Below are 18038 nucleotides of genomic sequence, written 5' to 3' on the forward strand. Positions count from 1 at the left end.
TTTCAACCACATTCATACTGGATGCTAAGTAGGACATCAACAGGAAAGGAAATTAAGTTTGTCACATTTCAAAATTTGAGTTGCATCACTTACGTGTTGGAGGTCTAACCTTAACATTAGTTTGAAATTTTGCGTGATATCTCGCACAGTGAATCATGGCACTCAACATTTTAAATACAGTCTTAATAAAAACCTTAAATACTAAATCTAAAAATATTTAAAAGCAACTAATGATACTTTGATGGCTGATAACAGGCCACAGTCTCCACTCAAAAGGTGCACTTGCCGATACCCGCTGTATTCACACACAGACTATCTGAGGTCGATATATTGCCCAGAGGGCTTTCCGACAATTCCCAGGGTGTCCTTAAGCTCCACATGGGTTCGGAGTGTCTGCCTTTTCGATGGCATATCTTGCCCTGGCATCTTCGGAACCGGGCATATAGGGCACTTTTGTACCGATCCATTACAGAATATTTCTCCCTTAATACAGAGGTGTGTCCTGCAAAACAATATAATGGGAGGCTATGAAACCAACCCTCTGGGGATGAGGGGTGATCAGTTTTTGCATTGAAGAATGAAGGCGTTGAATCCTCATTCACAAACTCGAGGTGCAAATGCATACATTTAAAAAATGTGGCAGTGTGCGGGAGGGTGAGTTGGTACAGTGGCAACTAGGCCTGATCCAACAGCAATATCACCAACTGCTACTAAACAATGCTAAACAAGCATGGCAGGCTTCACAGAGCCACATATATCAATTGGGGGTCAAATTAAGTAAGATGCTGCATCGACTTGCCAGGCCGCATGCGTGTCCATCCCCTGGTACCAGTGATACAGAATGCATCGGGTGGTGGCTGATGTTGGGCCCCAGGGCTGTGGCACAAAGTTTTGATGAGTACTTCAGGGAGTGGTACGCCCAACAAGATGTGGTAGAAATAGACTACATAATCGATTTCATTCAGGCTCGCCCTACCAGGTCTCTACCTGTTGCTGCCAGAGTATGGTTGGATGAGTTGATCACGGAGGATGAATTAATTGGTGGCTCTGGGAAAGCAGCAGCCTGGAAAGGCCTAGGGGCCCAATTACTTCCCGGGTGAGTTTATTAAAACATATTCCACAACTAGGGAAACATTTGTTGGGGTGATACATACTGCGCTTGGTGAGTCACGGTTTCCACCAGATAGGTGTCATGCTGAAATTGCTGGGTTACTTAAGGCAGGTCATCCGCCAGACGTACACTCATCCTACCGCAAGATTTCTCTTCTGAATATTGAAGTAAAACCTTTAGCTAAGACTTTGGCCAATAGGCTAATAAAACATATGCCTAACCTGGTCCACTCTGATCAGGCCAGCTTTGTGCCTGACCGGGCTACATGTCACAATATTAGATTTATTTTATTTATTTTATATTCTTCTATAGCGCCTGAATAGACCCCCGAAGGGGTATCTCCGCGCTTTGCCAGTAAGAATATCCTCAGATGAATAAGGGTAGTACATATAAGCAGAGAGGGATCAATTGCTGGGGAATAGGTACGTTTTTAAGACCTTACGGAAGGTCAGATGGTTGGTAAGTATTCTCATCTCAGAAGGTAGGGAGTTCCAGAGCTTTGGTCCAAGATGGGCCAGAGCTCGCCCTCCTTGTCTGGACCTTTTTATTCTGGGCACCTGCAAAAGCTGCTGGTTGCCGGAACGAAGGGTACGTCCAGGGGCACAGGGCAGGAAGATATTGGCCAGATATTTTGGGCCTTTGCCTATCATACTTTTATGGATAGTGCATAGGGTCTTAAAATGTAGATGCATCCACAACGCTCTGGCCGACTGATTAGGGCAGCCAGTCGGAATACTTCTCGCCAACATAGACAAGCCCTTTGACTCCGTTAGCTGGAGCTACCTCTTCGAGTTACTGAAGCTCATCAATCTAGGACTAAGGTTACTTTCAAACGTCTGGCTATTATATATTGACCTTGCTGATTCAGTCCAGGTGGCGGGCGTGGTTTCTGCTCCCTTTCAGATATGTTGGGATACCAGACAGGGCTGTCTCCCTTTCTGTTTGCGCTGGCCATGGAGACCTGGGCTGCCTGGGTCAGAATTTAAGCCCAGGTCCAGGGATGTGAATGGTCTGTAGGGCTGTCTGGCAGGATCGCCTTGTATGGGGACTATGTTTTATTCTTCCTTATGGACCCGGTGACCTCGGGCCCCTTATTTTACAAATTATGCAGGTTTTTGATGACGCCTCCAGGATATAAATGGACGCAGGGAAGTCTGTGTTATTTCCCATAGGTGTGGCTGCTGGAGACATGGAGCGGGCATCGGGCTTCGCACTAGCTACTCATGGGTTTAAGTATTTGGAGATGTTAGTCTCTCCGGCCCAGATGGTTTTGTGGACCCAAAATATGGCCCTATTACTGTGGCGTGTTAAGGAGGAGGTGAAGGCCTGATCACCGCTGCCACTGTCCTAGTTAGGTAGACTGGCTATTTTCAAAATGGTATCCTTGCATCGTATGGTATGCCAACTTTATGGTTAAATGTTTTTATTAGCATTTTTAAAAACAGAAAACATTCCAACAACGTTGGCGGTGAGATGCAGAAGAATGTGCCATACATACATTTGTGCAACGTAAAAAGGGCATGTTGCTCGCAGATAATATTGTACATTCGTGTTAATGTCAAGGCAAGGAGAACATTGCAGTGTAGAGGATACCACCTTTCATATGAAACCAAAAACGGACCCCCCCAACCCGTCCGATATCCCTTGGCCCCTTACTGTCCAGATCTTGTCTCACCATAGAGACAGCTTTCCTCATACAGTTAAAGAAGGTTGCAGCTCTGTCCCCAGGTCGGAGAGTCGCAACACCCTCAGATATTTGGCTGAGTGATTTAATTGGATTCTGCTAGGAGCACTTTTAAAAATTGACTCCATACTTTCTGGAATGTTGCAGCCGAGCCGCTCAGTGTGGCAGAAATGTGTTCCATCCCAATGATGTGCCATATTCGATGGAGCAAACCCACATACTTAGGAGGAGTATTTGTCCCCCAATGCATCAAGATATTCTGTAAAGCTGCACCCAGTGCTAACCCCATCTGTCGCCCTCTCATGCTCTTCAAGGGGAATGTAATGGGGCTGGGAAGGCCCAGGACGACATACACCGGGAGTTGCGGGATTTTAGGGTTGAAGAGTGCATCTAACTTTAGAACCACCCCTATGCTATCCCGCAATCGTCATTATGACAGGTCATTGCAGTTCTGAGTCATCTTTTTGAGCATCATATATAGGTCTCCAGACTGGTTTTCAGTCCACATACTGTGGGGGCATTGCGGCTGCAGATGTTCAATCCTACTATGCGGCCTCTCACCTACAGATTGATTGGTGGTGAGGATCTAGTCAAAACCAGAGAATGATGGGCGATAACTCTGTGTTCGCATTTATATACTGGGGGAGGGACATGACAGCGCTGCTCCCCACAACTCTCCTCCCCGGCTATGAAGTGATTACCATATGGAGAAGAGCCCTCCGTAGGATGGAATGTTGGGGGACACCTATGCAAGAGACACTGCTATGGCAGGGCACTTACCTCTGTCAGGAGGCCCAGTTGAGGGGATTTAAAAAATGCGACGCCGTAGGCATTTCCACGCTAGGTGATATCATGCAATGCACAGTGTTTAATTCATTTCAGGAAATGTAAATCGAATATTAGCTGCATGTAGCCAGTTTTATAAATACTTACAGCCGTAGCATGCCATATCGCCTTACCTGCGAGACCTCCAGGACTTGCCAGAGTTTAGCCCGTTAGAGGACAATTATTATTGGGGGATCTCGATAACCACAAGATTAGTAAGATTTATCAATCCCTGGTTACAAATAGCTTGAATACACTACCAGCCCTTAGGGCGCCATGGAGAGAGAATATTGAAAATATAGATGAGGATGACTGGGCTGAAGCCTTAGAAGCCCCTCAGGGAGCAGCAGTGTCTTACTGGCTCCATCTTTTCCAGTTGAAATACCCACACAGAGTTTATCATACTAGGAGCGGTCAGTGGCATATAGGACTTATTGGTTCCCCGGTCTGTCTTCGTTGTGAGGCCGAGGAGGTACCTTCCTTCGTACGGTTTGGAGCTGTGTGACATGGTCAGGCTTCTGGCGAGGGGGGTCGCCCTCTCTTAGGGAGGTTCTTACATGGGATATTCCACTAGACCCCAAATGAATTCTACTACATAGCACAGAAAGTATAGGGGGAAACCGCTACAAAAGACACTGGTTATTTTTAAGGCCTTACACTTGCGAAGAGATCGCTAAGCTGTGGAAAGCGATCACACTACCATCAGTGAGGGCACAGAAGAGAGGGATTTATCACTGTATGGGCTGGAAGGTGGAACTGTTCCAGGGTAGGGGCTGCCCACAAAAACATCGGAAGATATGGATACGTTTGTGGATTACAGGGGTATAGTCTTGGCCCCTGTTCACATTATGCACTCTCAACTAGATGTTGAAATAAGATAATGTGGTTGTATATCACAGGAGACTGAGATGGGGAATGGTGTTACATCTCCTCAGGGGCATCGTTAATGAATTGATGGGGCGAGGGGGTTGGGTAGAAATGCACAGGTTCATGTGTTCTAACTGTTCACAGGATTTTCCATAATGTTTTGTAGAAGTAAGTAGGCCAATAAGGCCCAGATTTGAGGCAAAACCCCCAGAAAATAAGTTAGGAAAAAAGAACAGAATTTTTAGTTAAGGCACAATGCTTATGCATACTATTAACAGCGGATTAATGGATTATAATATAATCACTGAGTTTTTTCCTAAGGTACTCAAAGCATTGCCATTTCAATTTCACACGCACATAATAAAGGGGTTCAATACATCCTTTTCTGAGCTGCATATAAAAGTTCACTAATGCGGACGGTCTCACGGATCTATATAGTCCCTAAACTAAGCATGCAACCGTTGGGAGTGCAGAGTGTACTTGGTGCCCTTGCACATGACCTGCAAAAGGAACTCGAGTGAAGCCACTAATTATATGTAAACAAACATTCATCAACCCTCATTTTATTAGTCAAAAGAACAATAATTTTGCAAACAACAGGTATTCAAGATTACTAATACTTGCCTGTAGATTTACAATGATAATAAGAGCAGTGGCTGTTGTAACGGCAAAAGACTGGTAATCGGAGGGTGCCTCGCCATCCTGACCCATGGTTTGCAGGAATGCCCCATATGGTATGAAGAAGATTATCAGTGAAGAGACAATCCCATGGAACAGACTTACGAAGAATTTCTTGTAATTAAACAGCAGATCCTTTTGCCCAGGGATGTAAAGCCGCGGGAAGAGAAGGCTTAGTTTGTCACTCACATCCTTGGAGAAGAAGAAGAATTTCAATTAAAGGCCTGCATGTAAAGAAGATTTGTACAGCACACAATATAACTAATTTTGGTCTCGAGCTCCGGCCTAAGTTGACACAATTATTTGTAAAATGCTAAACTTCCAAGGCATCATAGGATATTTAGAAACTTTAAGGTATGAGAAGCATAATGAAAAAAGTTGGACAGCGTAAAATAAATTTATAATTAGCTTAATGACAGGATTCAAAATTAAACTCCAATACGAATACAAAAAATATATAACAATGTAACCGTTGTATTTATAAAATGCATGTTCACGCCCAAGGAGTTCTCTCAGTACTATTGACGGATAACAGCTAACTACATGTTGTCCAACTAAAAGACTTGTGTGTATATGTTGCTTTCTGAATACGTTTATCACTTGAAATATGTGAATCAGACCAACTAAACGTATGTGTTCCTGGAGATGTGTGTCTGGTCTCACTCTAATTATGTCAGCATTCTCTTTGTGTATGTCTGATTTGGTTAAACTGAGGCAAAGTGTGTAAAAAAAAATCATCTTTGCAAGTAATAGGCTTATGCCTGTGATGATCCTCAAATGCCAAGAAACCTACCTTCAGTAATGTTAGTTCTGGTGGATAATCAATGTAACCACAGACTCCTTAACTTTAAAATATGCCCAGGCCTCAGATTGAATCTGGAAGTTTTCTCAGTATAGCCCCTGTGCATCAGTAGGCTGCATCCTGTGATTCCTCATCGACTAAGCTTCACCCCAGAAGTGACAACTTAAGTCACATTACCGGCGCACTGATGTTAGTTGTTTTTCCGGACATCTTCCATACCCTCTTAAGCAGAGCCCCAAGCCAATCATTTGTGCCAGTGAGCAATTCTCCATTTTAGGAACTTTTGAGATGGTGTTTCCACAGAATAGGAAGGTGTGTATCCACCAGAAGAAGTGTTACAGAAGGTAAGTAGCTTGATATGGATACTTCTACCACAGACCCTTCACCTTGAAAATAGATAGCAAAGCAGTACCTCAACCAATAGTGGGTCTGTAGAATAGCAGACCAAAATGTCCTGCAAGTGCGAAAAGGCAGAAAGGGCTGATAAAAGCCTCCAACAGTGCCCACTGCAAGTCCTTGCTGCACCAAAGACAGAACAAACAGGTACATATCACTAGTGCTACACCAAACCACAAACTTGGCCAAGCGGCCAGTGTAAACCAGTTTTGTAGAATGCCTAGCCGCCATGATAACCAACTACTTTGTGAGTCCAGATGCAGGACCTTGCCCTGCTGCTGGAATAGATGATCCTCCATCACTACCCAGGAGACTATCGCGCGGACGGACCACATCGGGATTAGCAATTACGGCAGCCCCGTTCATCCAGCTGGGAATTAACATCTTCCCTGCGATGCTTAACAGCGTGATATCGGTTATATAATCAACTGGGGACAGCAACCACGACTCACCAACCAACTGGGCACTGATCCAGGTGGCCACAGCAATCGTTAAGAAACATCTACTAATTAGAAGCTCATCGAAAGTCTCCGGGAACAGACATCAATCAAGGCTTCCTCCAGCCTTGCCAAAAGTATCAACCTGTACATACAGAATTCCTGAGGAAGGCCAACCGCCGAAACGCGTTGAAGGGGAATTAATTCTGTATTATTTGAAATAGTTTATCTGAAAATTGTTTTTGAATTGTAAAGCACTAACTGTATTATACACATGTAAATAACCTTCCAACCTGATATTAATCGATTCAAATATGGGAATACAGTTTATAATTATAATAAAATAAAAGAAAAATATTTTCATACTAAATTCACCTAGGCATTGACTTTATTTTTTAGCGTTCACTAGTATGATGTAAATATGTGCACATAACCCGGTGCTAATTTTTCTCTTTCTAAACATGATCCTCCAGAAGAGACAGCTTGAGCAGAGGACAAATGCTCACGCCCACAAGTTCAAAGTACTACACTCTCCTGGGCTAAGCTGGAGCCACCAGTATAGCTGGGCCCATTCATTCTGGAGCATCTTCTTCCTACTAGTGGAAGACAGCCTGCACCACTTCCAGGTGTAGATACTATTCGTGATCTGCCAGACGTCACCAGCTAAGTTTGTCTGCACGGGTTGTAGGAAGTGCACTCCTAATAATATGGACCAAAAAGAGGTACACTGTGTAACGAGTCAAGGCAAATCCCAAAGGAATTAAAGAGGCACAAATGACACCCCAAATGCTCTTTGGTGTTCGAGTACGCGAGCAGTTAAGCATTTCAGAGGGTGGTGCTAAGCATTTACTGCACACACAAAGGCAGTAAGTGAGATCACACTCAAAGAAATCCGACATCAATTTATAAAATTAACACGTACTTTTATGTGAATTTAGATGCCAAGATCATAGGAAACAGGCAAGTACTAAAAAAGGACAGTGCAATTTTTGTAGAGGTAATGGTGTCTATCCTATGCAGGAAAGACAAACTGCATACATGTACTTCACTGCAACTTATGTGACCAATCTCCTGGACTAAAGGCACGTATGGGGAAAGGTCCAAGGAAACATCAACAAAACACCTCAGGTGGCACTGGGGCAGCCATGTGCAGAGGTGCTTTTCAGCGTCGGGTGACCCAATGTTTTCCTGTGTGAAAAAAACATGTACTACTTACCGGCTCTGCACAGCGACATAAGGGACCAATCTCCTGGACCTAAGGTGAGTATGGGGCAAAGTCCAAGGCCACATCAATAGGTCACCTTGGGAGGCTCTGGGGCGTCAAATGCAGAGGTGTGTTAAGGTGTTGGGTGCCTCATTCACAGTCCAGTCACAAAGAGGCTGCAAGCTGGGACTGGAAGACCAGTCAGTCTGAAACAACAAGGGGGCTCAGGTCATGATGCTCGGGGATGTGGGGACAGCTTTGGTCCACTTCTCCTCAGGCCAGGGTGACTGGGTGCAGAGGTGTTCTGAGGCATCAAGTTTGTCACCGGAGACACTCGTAGTAGAGAGGGGCCAGCACTAAGAGGCGGCATTGGTGAGTCCACTGTGGGCAAACCCAACGAGGGCACCGTCTCTGGAAGGTCGGAAGAACATGCTGGCACCGTTGGCCCTCTTCAACCTGGGGAAGGGGGCACATGTGCAGTGGTGCTTTCCAGTGTCCGGTTTGCAGAGGTCCGGATTCCTCGCAGTTCTTATGGAGTGCCCCCAGTATGCAGGGAAGGAGTTCTGCTACTCTAAAGGAGTTCCTGGGTCTTTGTTGAAGGCAGGTAGTCCGCCAAGTCTTATATAGGAACAGTATCTGTAGGACTAGACTATTTTAGCGCAATCTGGAGAAAACAGCAGACAGGCGGGCAGGGCTGGTGCCAAGTCAGTTGCTTCTCCACAGTCCTTGCTTCGAGGCTCTTCAGGTGTCAGGAATCGGATTCCCTAGTCCCAGGGGCTTCCCTAAATACTAGATTTAGGGGAGGTAGGGGAGTGTATGGTAGTAGTCAATGGGCTACTTACCCCTGGGGTCACTACACCCCCTATATGACCACTTCCTGTGAGAAATGGGCATCACCCTATCCCAGAGTTCCTAATTCTACCATCACCAAGAAGGCAGACTTTTAAATGTCATTCTCATATTAGGTAGCCCACCTTAGGAGTGGAACTAGCCTGAGGATGGACACAGCTCTCTGACTACTAACTTTCCTGTCTGTCCTGGTGCCAAATGGTCCTTAGTCAGGGCTTACATCCCTCACCTCTGAGGGAAGCCATATTTGCATACCAATGGCAGTGGGCTCTTGGATCTCCCTGCCTCAGAATGCTAATTTACCAGTCTTCCTGGAGGAGGTGTAAATACATACGTCCCTCCAGAGCAGCCATTATTCGTGACCTCCTGAGAGCGTGAACTGTCACCTGTGGGGGTCAGAAATTCATATGTGGTGGCAGGGAACTGGACCAGTCAGCCAGCACACTAGAGAGCTCGTAGGTTTTAGGGCGTACTTTAAAGGTACCCCCACGTACCTGTACTAATGAATCCATCACTGCAATCAGTGTTGGTTTATTAATCCTAGGTGTTTGATACCAAAGACCATGTGTTTTAGTGGAGCCAGTATGTAGCTGGGGAACTTGTTTCGATCAGTTTCCAGTGCATACCTTAAGATGGCTTTCCTGCTCACTTGCAATATCCAGCAATATCCAGCAACAGAACTAGACATCACAGTGGCGTGTCTGCTCATACATATACCCTCACATAAAATATAATTCACCCTTCCTTGGGGCTGAAAGTCCTGCTGGAGGGGTGACTTACATATATTAGATGCAGTGACTTTGGCATGACACACAGAGTGTGTCATGTTCTGTTATCACTCATGGTTTGTACAATGTCACAAAGCCTGCAATGACAGTGTGTCGAATTTGTGTGTGGGTTCCTTAGGGTGGTATGAGATATGCTGCAGCCCTTTGGGATCCTCATTGGCAATCATGCTGTAAGAAAGTGGCTCTGTATATACTGGACCAAAGTAAGGTACAGTGTGCACAGAGTCCACAGTCCCCAGAGGTTTGGCAGAGGCTAAAGTTAGATATCACCTTACTCTCTAAAGTGGTAGCTTGGTCGAGCAGTAAGGCAGTATCAGAGGACAGTGTAAAGCATTTGTTGTACACACTCAGTCAGCAAATGGTCACACACTCAAGAACTGAACTCTTGGCCATTTGTTTTGGATCAAAATATATAGTTGTTTTATTTTAGAACCAACAAGGTATCAAAATATACTTTCTCAGGATGAGTTACTTTAGTTAAATACTTTTCAAATAGGCAATAGACTTTTTGATTACAATAGTTAAAGTTGTTGCGATAGGCAACACAATTTTAAACACAATGCAACATTGAGCTCAATGGGAATTTCTAGCTAAATATAATTAGTTACTTTGTAGATTGCTTGTCTAACCTCAGGACTGGATCCTAGATTCAGTCCTGGGACACATCCTGTAAACAGTTAAGTAAAAGCGTTTTGGTTACAGTAGTGATTTTTAAGGAATATTATTTTCTTTTAAAAGTTGACAAACTTTTCCAGGAAGGAAATTCAATTTGCAGGTAAAGTAGGTTTGGGTTACTTTTGTAATCCAGTGCTGGGCTCCTAGGTTCAGCACTGGGACATCTATTTAAAACAGGCAAGTAATTACGTTTGTATCGTTGGCACGATTTTTAAAGAATATTTGTAAGTTTAAAAAATCGACACTTAGAAACTTTTTCACCAAAAAGCAGGCAATGATATCCTATGGAAGGAAATTCAAGTTACTGGTAAGTACGGTTAAAATAACTTTTCATGGTCAGTGCTGGGCTAACAGATGCAGCACTGGGTTCTCTCCTGATAACAGGTGAGTAAATCTGAATCCATTGTTCGGCTGATTTTAGATGAATATTTCAAAGTTTCAAAACTCCACACTTAGAAGAATCTTCAAGTGAAACCAGTCCATGTTACCTTATGGCTTTTGGGCAAGTACTCGACTGTCAGAGTTAAGGTTCTGGGCATAGACTCAGGGGTCTCCTAGGGTCAGGTAGGTACAGTTGGTACACCCTCAGCGGCACAGGGGCAGCCGGATGCAGAGGAAGTTAGGCCCAATGTTATCCAATGAGAGGCAGGGGGCCTTCGGTTGGTGGCTGCTGGCAAGCAGGCCACACAACTGTCGGAGCTGGGCTCCTGGTCACTTGCTCAGGGCAAATGGGGGAGTAGGTTAGGACAAAGGTTGCACTGCCAGGGGCACTCGGGCGGTTGGGTGCAGGGTGCTTTTGAGCAGTCAGGCACTCAATATTATTAAATGGAGATCTTGGGAGATGAACAAAGGCTGCAGGCTCAGAGATGGAGATTCTTCAGGAGCGACCAACGCTTCGAGAGGTAAGTTAGGATCTTGGAGGAAAGGTAGGCACCCAGGAGTTGGGCACAGGGGGCCGTGGAGCGCCGGGTGCAGGAGTGTCTTTTGATGTCTCGAAATCTTACTCTCTGCTGGTCGCGGGGTCCCTTGCAGTGAGGCTGCAGGCTTCGTCTGGGTCATCGAGGAGGGTCCTTGGACACTGGATTCCAAGTCACAATCACCGGGGGGACGTCCTCAAGGTCTTTGTCCACTCAGGCACAGGCCGGGCTTGGCGGTTGCAGAGTGTGCTGGATTTGCGGTTCCTGGCTGGCACCAGGGGTTTTGCTGTTTGAGCAGAACCACTGCACATGGGAGTCCCAGTCTTTAGGAGGTTCAAGACAGGCAGGTCCTCCGGGGTTTTCGAGGTTGCTGTCCGTAGGAGATGCCGGGATTTAGCCGGAGCAGGTTCAAGGATCAACAGGCCTGTAGGGCTGGGGCCAAGTCAGTTGGTGTTGTCCTTTTGTTAGCAGCTGCACGGCGGGTGTTCTTTCTTGTTTTTAAATCGGGATCTGAGGAAGGAAGGTTCAGGGTGCCCCTGAATACTAAATGTAGGTGCTTTACATGTAGGGGAACGGCAGGAACCAATAGGTCCCTGTCCTGGGATAAGTACACCCCCTATCCTGCTCTTCTCCTGTGGGAGGGGGCAGAAGCCCATCTCTGATTGGGCAGGGCTCCCCATCCTCAAGATGGCCGGAGCCCAGAGTTGTGCTTTACCGCGCCTCTTCCACCTGAGGGGTGGAGTTGGCACAGGCTGGCACACCCCCTTTCCTCACGTAGCGTTTTCCGCCAGTCTTCCCACCAGAGTGGGGGTCAGTTGCAGAGTACAGCAAGTGGCCTGGAGAAGCTCACAAAGGTGTCATGCCTTCGAAGCTTCCCCCTGCCCATCCTGGGGGAGGAGACCTAGCACCTCACCCAGGATGTGCATTGTTGCAGGCCCAGGAGAGCAGGGGGCTCTCCACCCAGGGGTCCAGCAACATGTCTGCTGTGTGGCAGCCTAGGCAGCCTCTCAGACAAGACGTGGATTGTAGGTTAGGTTTCAGGGAGCATCTCTAAGATGCCCTCTGTAGTGCATTTTACATTAAATCCTACACTGGCGTCAGTGTGAGTTTAATGTGCTGAGAAGTTTGATATCAAACTTGTCAGTCTTCAGTGTAGCCATTATGGTGCTGTGGAGTTCGTAATGACAACCTCCCAGCACCATATACTCTTAATGGCATCACTGCACTTACAGTGCCCAGGAATGGCCCTGTGTACTGTAGGGGCACAGGACTCATGCACCTGTGCCCACTCCACTGCCATAGGGTACCCAGCTAGAGGGGTGACTGATGTATGCCAGGGCAATGGGATTGTGGGCATGGCACACAGGGATGTGTGCAATGTCGACTCTTTGTTTTAGTTCTGCACCAGGACACTCAGCCTGCAAAGGTAGTGTGTGTGTGTGTGTGTGTGTGTCAGGGTGCAGGGCCCCTAAGGGTGGCACAATAAGTGCTGCAGCCCTTAGGAGTCTTCTCTGGTCACACTACCCTGGGTACCTATGGAACCATTTACCAGGGGCTGACATGTGGCTAGAGATGCCAATTCGGTGTAGGCTTTAGTGCAGTTTTTAGGGAAGGAACACAGGCCCTGGGTACCTGATTGGCAGGGATCCAGGGCACACCAAGGAAAAGTGCATCAGGTATCAGGCAAAAAGTGGGGAGGGTTAATGCAACAGAAACCCACTTCCCTACACATGCCCAAGCTACCTGGGGTACCATTTACTAGGGACTTAAAAGGTTGCTAAAACCCTTAGCCAGATGTAGCACAATTAGAAAACACCTTATTTTGGGGAAAGGAGCACTGGCCCAGATGGCTGGTGAGCAGGCCTGAGTGTACTGCCGGAGTCGAAAATCAGCATCAAGTAGCTAAAAAGGGGGGAAAAAGTGGGGGAATAACGGCAACAAAAGCCATGTTTCCAACACTGGTGTTTAAAGATCCTTTCAGGTGATGCATGATCAAGGAGATGCCTTGACAATACAGCTTGGTCCAGAGGCGCAGGGTCAGACTGATTTCCATATGGCCATGTCTGAACTGGGGTGGCGGAGTGAGCTAAAGAACGGTGATGGATTAAACCCAGATCAGTTGACTGGGGGTGAGTGAGTGTATTGTCAACGCTCCGTCCATGATCACCTTTGGTTTTTCTTTGTTCGCCATAAGTTGGCAGGGTATGCTCAGACGGGAGTCACTTGCTCACTTTGCCACTGGAGTCAAGCAAGCCCGGCTTAAGATGGCTGTTATGCCAGAAACCGATCCTGGGAAGCTTGATTCCGGTCCAGGGAAGACATGGCTTGGCAGTTCGGGCTGGACTGTTCCCATGAGGCACAGGGTCAGACTGATTTGCATATGGCCATGTCTGAACTGGGGTGGCGGAGTGAGCTAAAGAACGGTGATGGATTAAACCCAGATCAGTTGACTGGGGGTGAGTGTTTGTATTGTCAACGCTCCGTCCATCATCACCTTTGGTTTTTCTCCGCAGGGCAATCTGGCTCAGGCTCTAATCTCATCCTGATTATATCAGGATCACATTGCAGTGGTGTTGTCCATAAGGACATCACCCAACCTTCCCCTAAAGGATGGAAGCAAGGATTTCAGTGCCAAATGAATGGTCCACTGCCACAACAAATCAATATACAGTTGGGTCTTGACCAGAGGCAAGAGTTCTCTGATCCCCACCTCTCCCAGATGACCTCCCCAAGCAAGCAGTGATGCATCTGTCACCACCATCAGCTCTAAGTGGGATAGGGAAAAAGGGTCTGCTACTGCACCAATCGCAACCAAGCAGCTATCACTGTAGATTTTTTGCAGTCTCCTGCGAAACCTGAATGGAGTCAGACAGGTTCCTTTGATCCTGGGCCCACTGAGATTGCAGCTCCCACTGCAGAGCCCGCATATTCCACTGGGCATAGTCATGAGCAGGATACAGGAAGCTAGTAAGTCAAACAAGCCTCTGATCGATTCTCATGAGACCCAGAACAGAGGCTGAAACATCGGGATCTTAGCCCAAATATTCTGAACATGTCCCAGAGGGAAGGCTCAAAAATGTACTGTATCCATTTTGGCTCTTATGAAAGGGAGCTTCTGTGGAGGAGTCAGCTGTGACTTCAGCTTGTTGTTAGTGAACTCAAATAATGTGAGGAGGTTCACCATCTGGAGGTGGTCTACGACTCACTGTGGCGAGCTCCTTTAAAAACCAGTCTTCGAGTTATGGGAAAACTGGTGACCTCCGGAGGTGTGCTGTGACCATCACCATCTCTTTCACCCAATGAACAAATGGAAGCACTGCAAACTAAAAATGCTTCATGATGATCTTGAGCCACAGGTAACCTCCCTGGGCCTGCAAGACGGGGATATGGAAATAGGCACCCTGCAGGTACAACACCATACTCCAGTCACCTGGATCCAGGGCAGACAGAAATTAAGCCAACATGAGCATCTTGAATTTGCCCTTTCACAGAATGGAATCGTGGGGTCAAAGAACTAATTTAGTCGAGGAAGACATCTGCCCTTTTTGGCACTGGAAAGTAGCACCCAGTTCCGAACTCCAAGGACAGAACCCACTCTATGGCTCCTTTCTCCAAAAGAGCCTGATCTTCCGGATGCAAAATGGGCAACTGGGCCCCTAAAAGCTGCTCTGATGAAGGTGTAATGGGGCATGCAGAAAGGAATGGCAGGGCGAAGCCCTGTTGGTTTATCTGCAGGACCAGCCTGGCCGATATTATGGTTTGTCAGTGATGGACAATGAGTGATCCTGCCTCCCACATGATGGTCATGTACAGCCAAGGACAAACTAATGTGACTTTGAGTCTGCTGCCAGAAGGACTGGGACGTCATTGTTCATTGCCCATGCAGGTCAGTATGCTGTCTGCCACAACTCCGAAAGGACTGGGCTGTCTTGCGGTGGTGGTGGGCCCGGATGTTTATTCTAGACAAAACCCCTAGCGATACCTTGAAAGGAGCTAAATTGCTGATGTTAGGCCTTACTGGTGTGGAAGGACTGGGGAAGCATGCAGTAACTTTACTCTCTGTAAGGCACTCAAGGGTGCAATCTTTATTGCCAAAGAGGTGAGAACTGTCAAAAACATATCAAAGAATGATGCCTGAATGTCACCCAAAAAGCCCACTGATCTCTTCCCTGCGTGGCACCAGAGCACCACACGTATGCTGACTGTTCTGTCCAAGCAGTCTGTCATGTCTAGGGCTGACAAGATTATGTACTTGGACATGCCCTAGCCATTTGAATGGTCTGTGCCAAATTGGACCGATAATTTCTCCAGAACTGGTCTTAGAATCTTAGCCACTCCCCAGCAAACAGCTTGATCTGACTGACCTGAGAACGAGGCTAGCAGATGAAAATATACTCTTCCCAAATGACTCAGTTTTTTCCAACTCTGCCTCAGGGGGTAGTGGCAGAAGAAGCAGGTTTATTCCTGCTAGCGGAGGCCTGTACAATTTGGCTGTCAGTGCACTGCGCTAGAAGGCGAGTCACACTTTTGTAGGTTTGGTGACATTTTAACAGATGACCAAGAATATGAGGAGAGTGTTGAAGGAGTCTTTCAATTTCTTAGTTTCTGCATCTCTGAGAATGAGTGATTGAGTGTGACAGTGTGTGAGACAGGGAGTGAGTATGAAAGAAGGAGTGAGTGAGTGTGTGTGTGTGTGAGAGTGTGAGAGAGTGTCTGTGCACGAGTGTGTGCGCGCTAGTTTGTGCGCGCGAGTGTCTGTGCGAGAGTGTGTGTGTGTGTGCGAGAGTGTGTGTGTGTGTGCGAGAGTGTGTGTGTGTGTGTGTGCGAGAGTGTGTGTGTGCGAGAGTGTGTGTGTGTGAGTGTGTGTGTGTGTGTGTGTGCGCGAGTGTGTGTGTGCGAGAGTGTGTGTGTGCGAGTGTGTGTGTGTGTGAGTGTGTGTGTGTGTGTGTGAGTGTGTGTGAGTGTGTGTGAGTGTGTGTGTGTGTGTGTGTGAGAGAGAGAGTGAGAGAGTGTGAGAGAGAGTGAGAGAGAGTGTGTGAGTGTGAGAGAGTGAGTGTGAGCGAGTGTATAGGACGCAGAGCTGATGAGGTCAGAGATTATCAGTTACGTCCTTTCTGGGTCCAGTAGATTTGTAGATCAGGTCTAAGTGGGTGCTTTAGAGGACTCAAATAGTTAGAGTTCTGCTAGGTCTCATAGGGTGAAGGGCAAGGAGGCCATGTGGATGATAATTTTCATTTTCATTTTTAAGGTTTTATATAGCGCGAACAAGACCCTTGCAAGTATCAGAGCGCTTTACAAGTCATATGCAGAAAGCAAGATACAAAGATATTGGTGAAATAGGTATACAAAGCTCATAATCGTAAAACTAAGCTAGTGCAAAAACAAAGGACGACTATGGAGCACAAGAACAGAATTAGTAATAAAATACAATAAACAGTCAGAGAGTTCATGTGAATTTGGCCATGAGGATCGCTTTCACTTCTTTTTTGAAGGAGGCAGTGGAAGGGTTCATTCTTGTTTCAATGAGCAAAGCGGTCCTGATCCTAGGAGCCATACCAGAGAAGGATCGTTTATAGGTTTTCTTCTTGGCAAATCGTTGTAGTTTTAGAAGAAGAGTCTTGGCACTCCTGGAGGCTCTGATGCCCACAGAGGGCACCAGTTTCTGAGCTAGGTAGTGCGGGGATTTGTGGTGTAGGGCCTTGTGTGTCATACAAGCGATTTCCAGATTAATTCTAGCTTCTAATGGTAGCCAGTTGACGGCTCTCAGGTCTGGGGATATGTGAGAGTTTCTCTTTGAACCCGTGATGAGTCTCGCAGGCGAGTTGATAGTGGCTCTTAGCGGGGCTGTCGAAGAGCTTGGGAGGCCGCATAAGGATACCGCCCCATATTCCACTTGAGGGATTACTAGGGCTTGAACTGCTTGTTTGAAATCGTAGGCAGGCAGAAAGGGTTTCAGTTTTCGCAGGGTCTTCAAGTGGAAGTTAGCTCCTTTTGTGGAGGCGCTGATATGCTTCTACATCTTTAGGTTACTGTCAAGCGTTTTACCTAGCGATTTCGCTGAGTCGATGACGAGAGGTTGTCCTTTGAGAGCGGTTAAGCTAGTCCAGGAAAGTGAAAGTTTTGTTAGGGGGAGCGATTAAGAGGAATTCCGTTTTAAGGGAGTTTAGTTTCAAATGGTTTTCAGCCAGCCATGTTTGGGTTTTTTGTAGTGTGTTTTTTTTTAATTTTTATTTTTTTATCAAAAACTTTTATTGAGCAATAAAATAAGAGTTACAGAGATGGGCCTACAACCACACGGGCTGGCCGCTAATAGCAACGCACAACAGAAGTAGCGAACGATCATTCCCGTGGCCGGGCACAAGGAAGGTACCAGTTATTGCTCCAAACATAGGACAGGACATTACAATTTTTATAAGAAACATGAAAACAACAAACTCTAAAACAAGGCGAATGCACAGTAATCAAGTCAGCCCTGGAGGCGGAGGGGAAAGCAACTAAGCAGGAGGACAAAAGCAAGCAATGAGACTCGGCATGGCCAAAGGGGGGGGGGGGGGGAGGCCAGCGGGGAGGGCAGGAAAATCCTAAAACCATATGAAAAATTTCGGGAACGTCAGCCTAGGGAGATAGGGTCACATCTGGAGCGTCAACCAGGGGAGGGGCACAAATATCTCCACGATATGCATTCCACTGACCCCAAATCTTCGTCCACGCCCTGGGTCTGCCCCTAGCCACATAGACGGTCTTCTCTCGGAACATGGACCAGTCCATGTTATCCTCCCACACCGAAACTTCGGGAGGTCTGGAT

At 46.7% G+C, this 18038-nt stretch overlaps 1 protein-coding gene across 3 annotated transcripts in view; it reads right to left on the reverse strand.

The window, feature by feature from the left end:
• ATP8B1 (ATPase phospholipid transporting 8B1) overlaps positions 1–18038 on the reverse strand; it is a 557465-nt gene that overhangs the window by 31125 nt on the left and 508302 nt on the right. For all 3 annotated transcript variants that reach the window (XM_078674864.1, XM_078674865.1, XM_078674863.1), the window contains exon 25: positions 5112–5357. In XM_078674864.1, coding sequence (XP_078530990.1) covers positions 5112–5357 — 246 coding nt within the window. The remainder of the gene's footprint in view (positions 1–5111; positions 5358–18038) is intronic.

This window comes from Lissotriton helveticus, chromosome 2_1 (genome assembly GCF_964261635.1).
Source record: "Lissotriton helveticus chromosome 2_1, aLisHel1.1, whole genome shotgun sequence".
Taxonomy (NCBI): domain Eukaryota; kingdom Metazoa; phylum Chordata; class Amphibia; order Caudata; family Salamandridae; genus Lissotriton; species Lissotriton helveticus.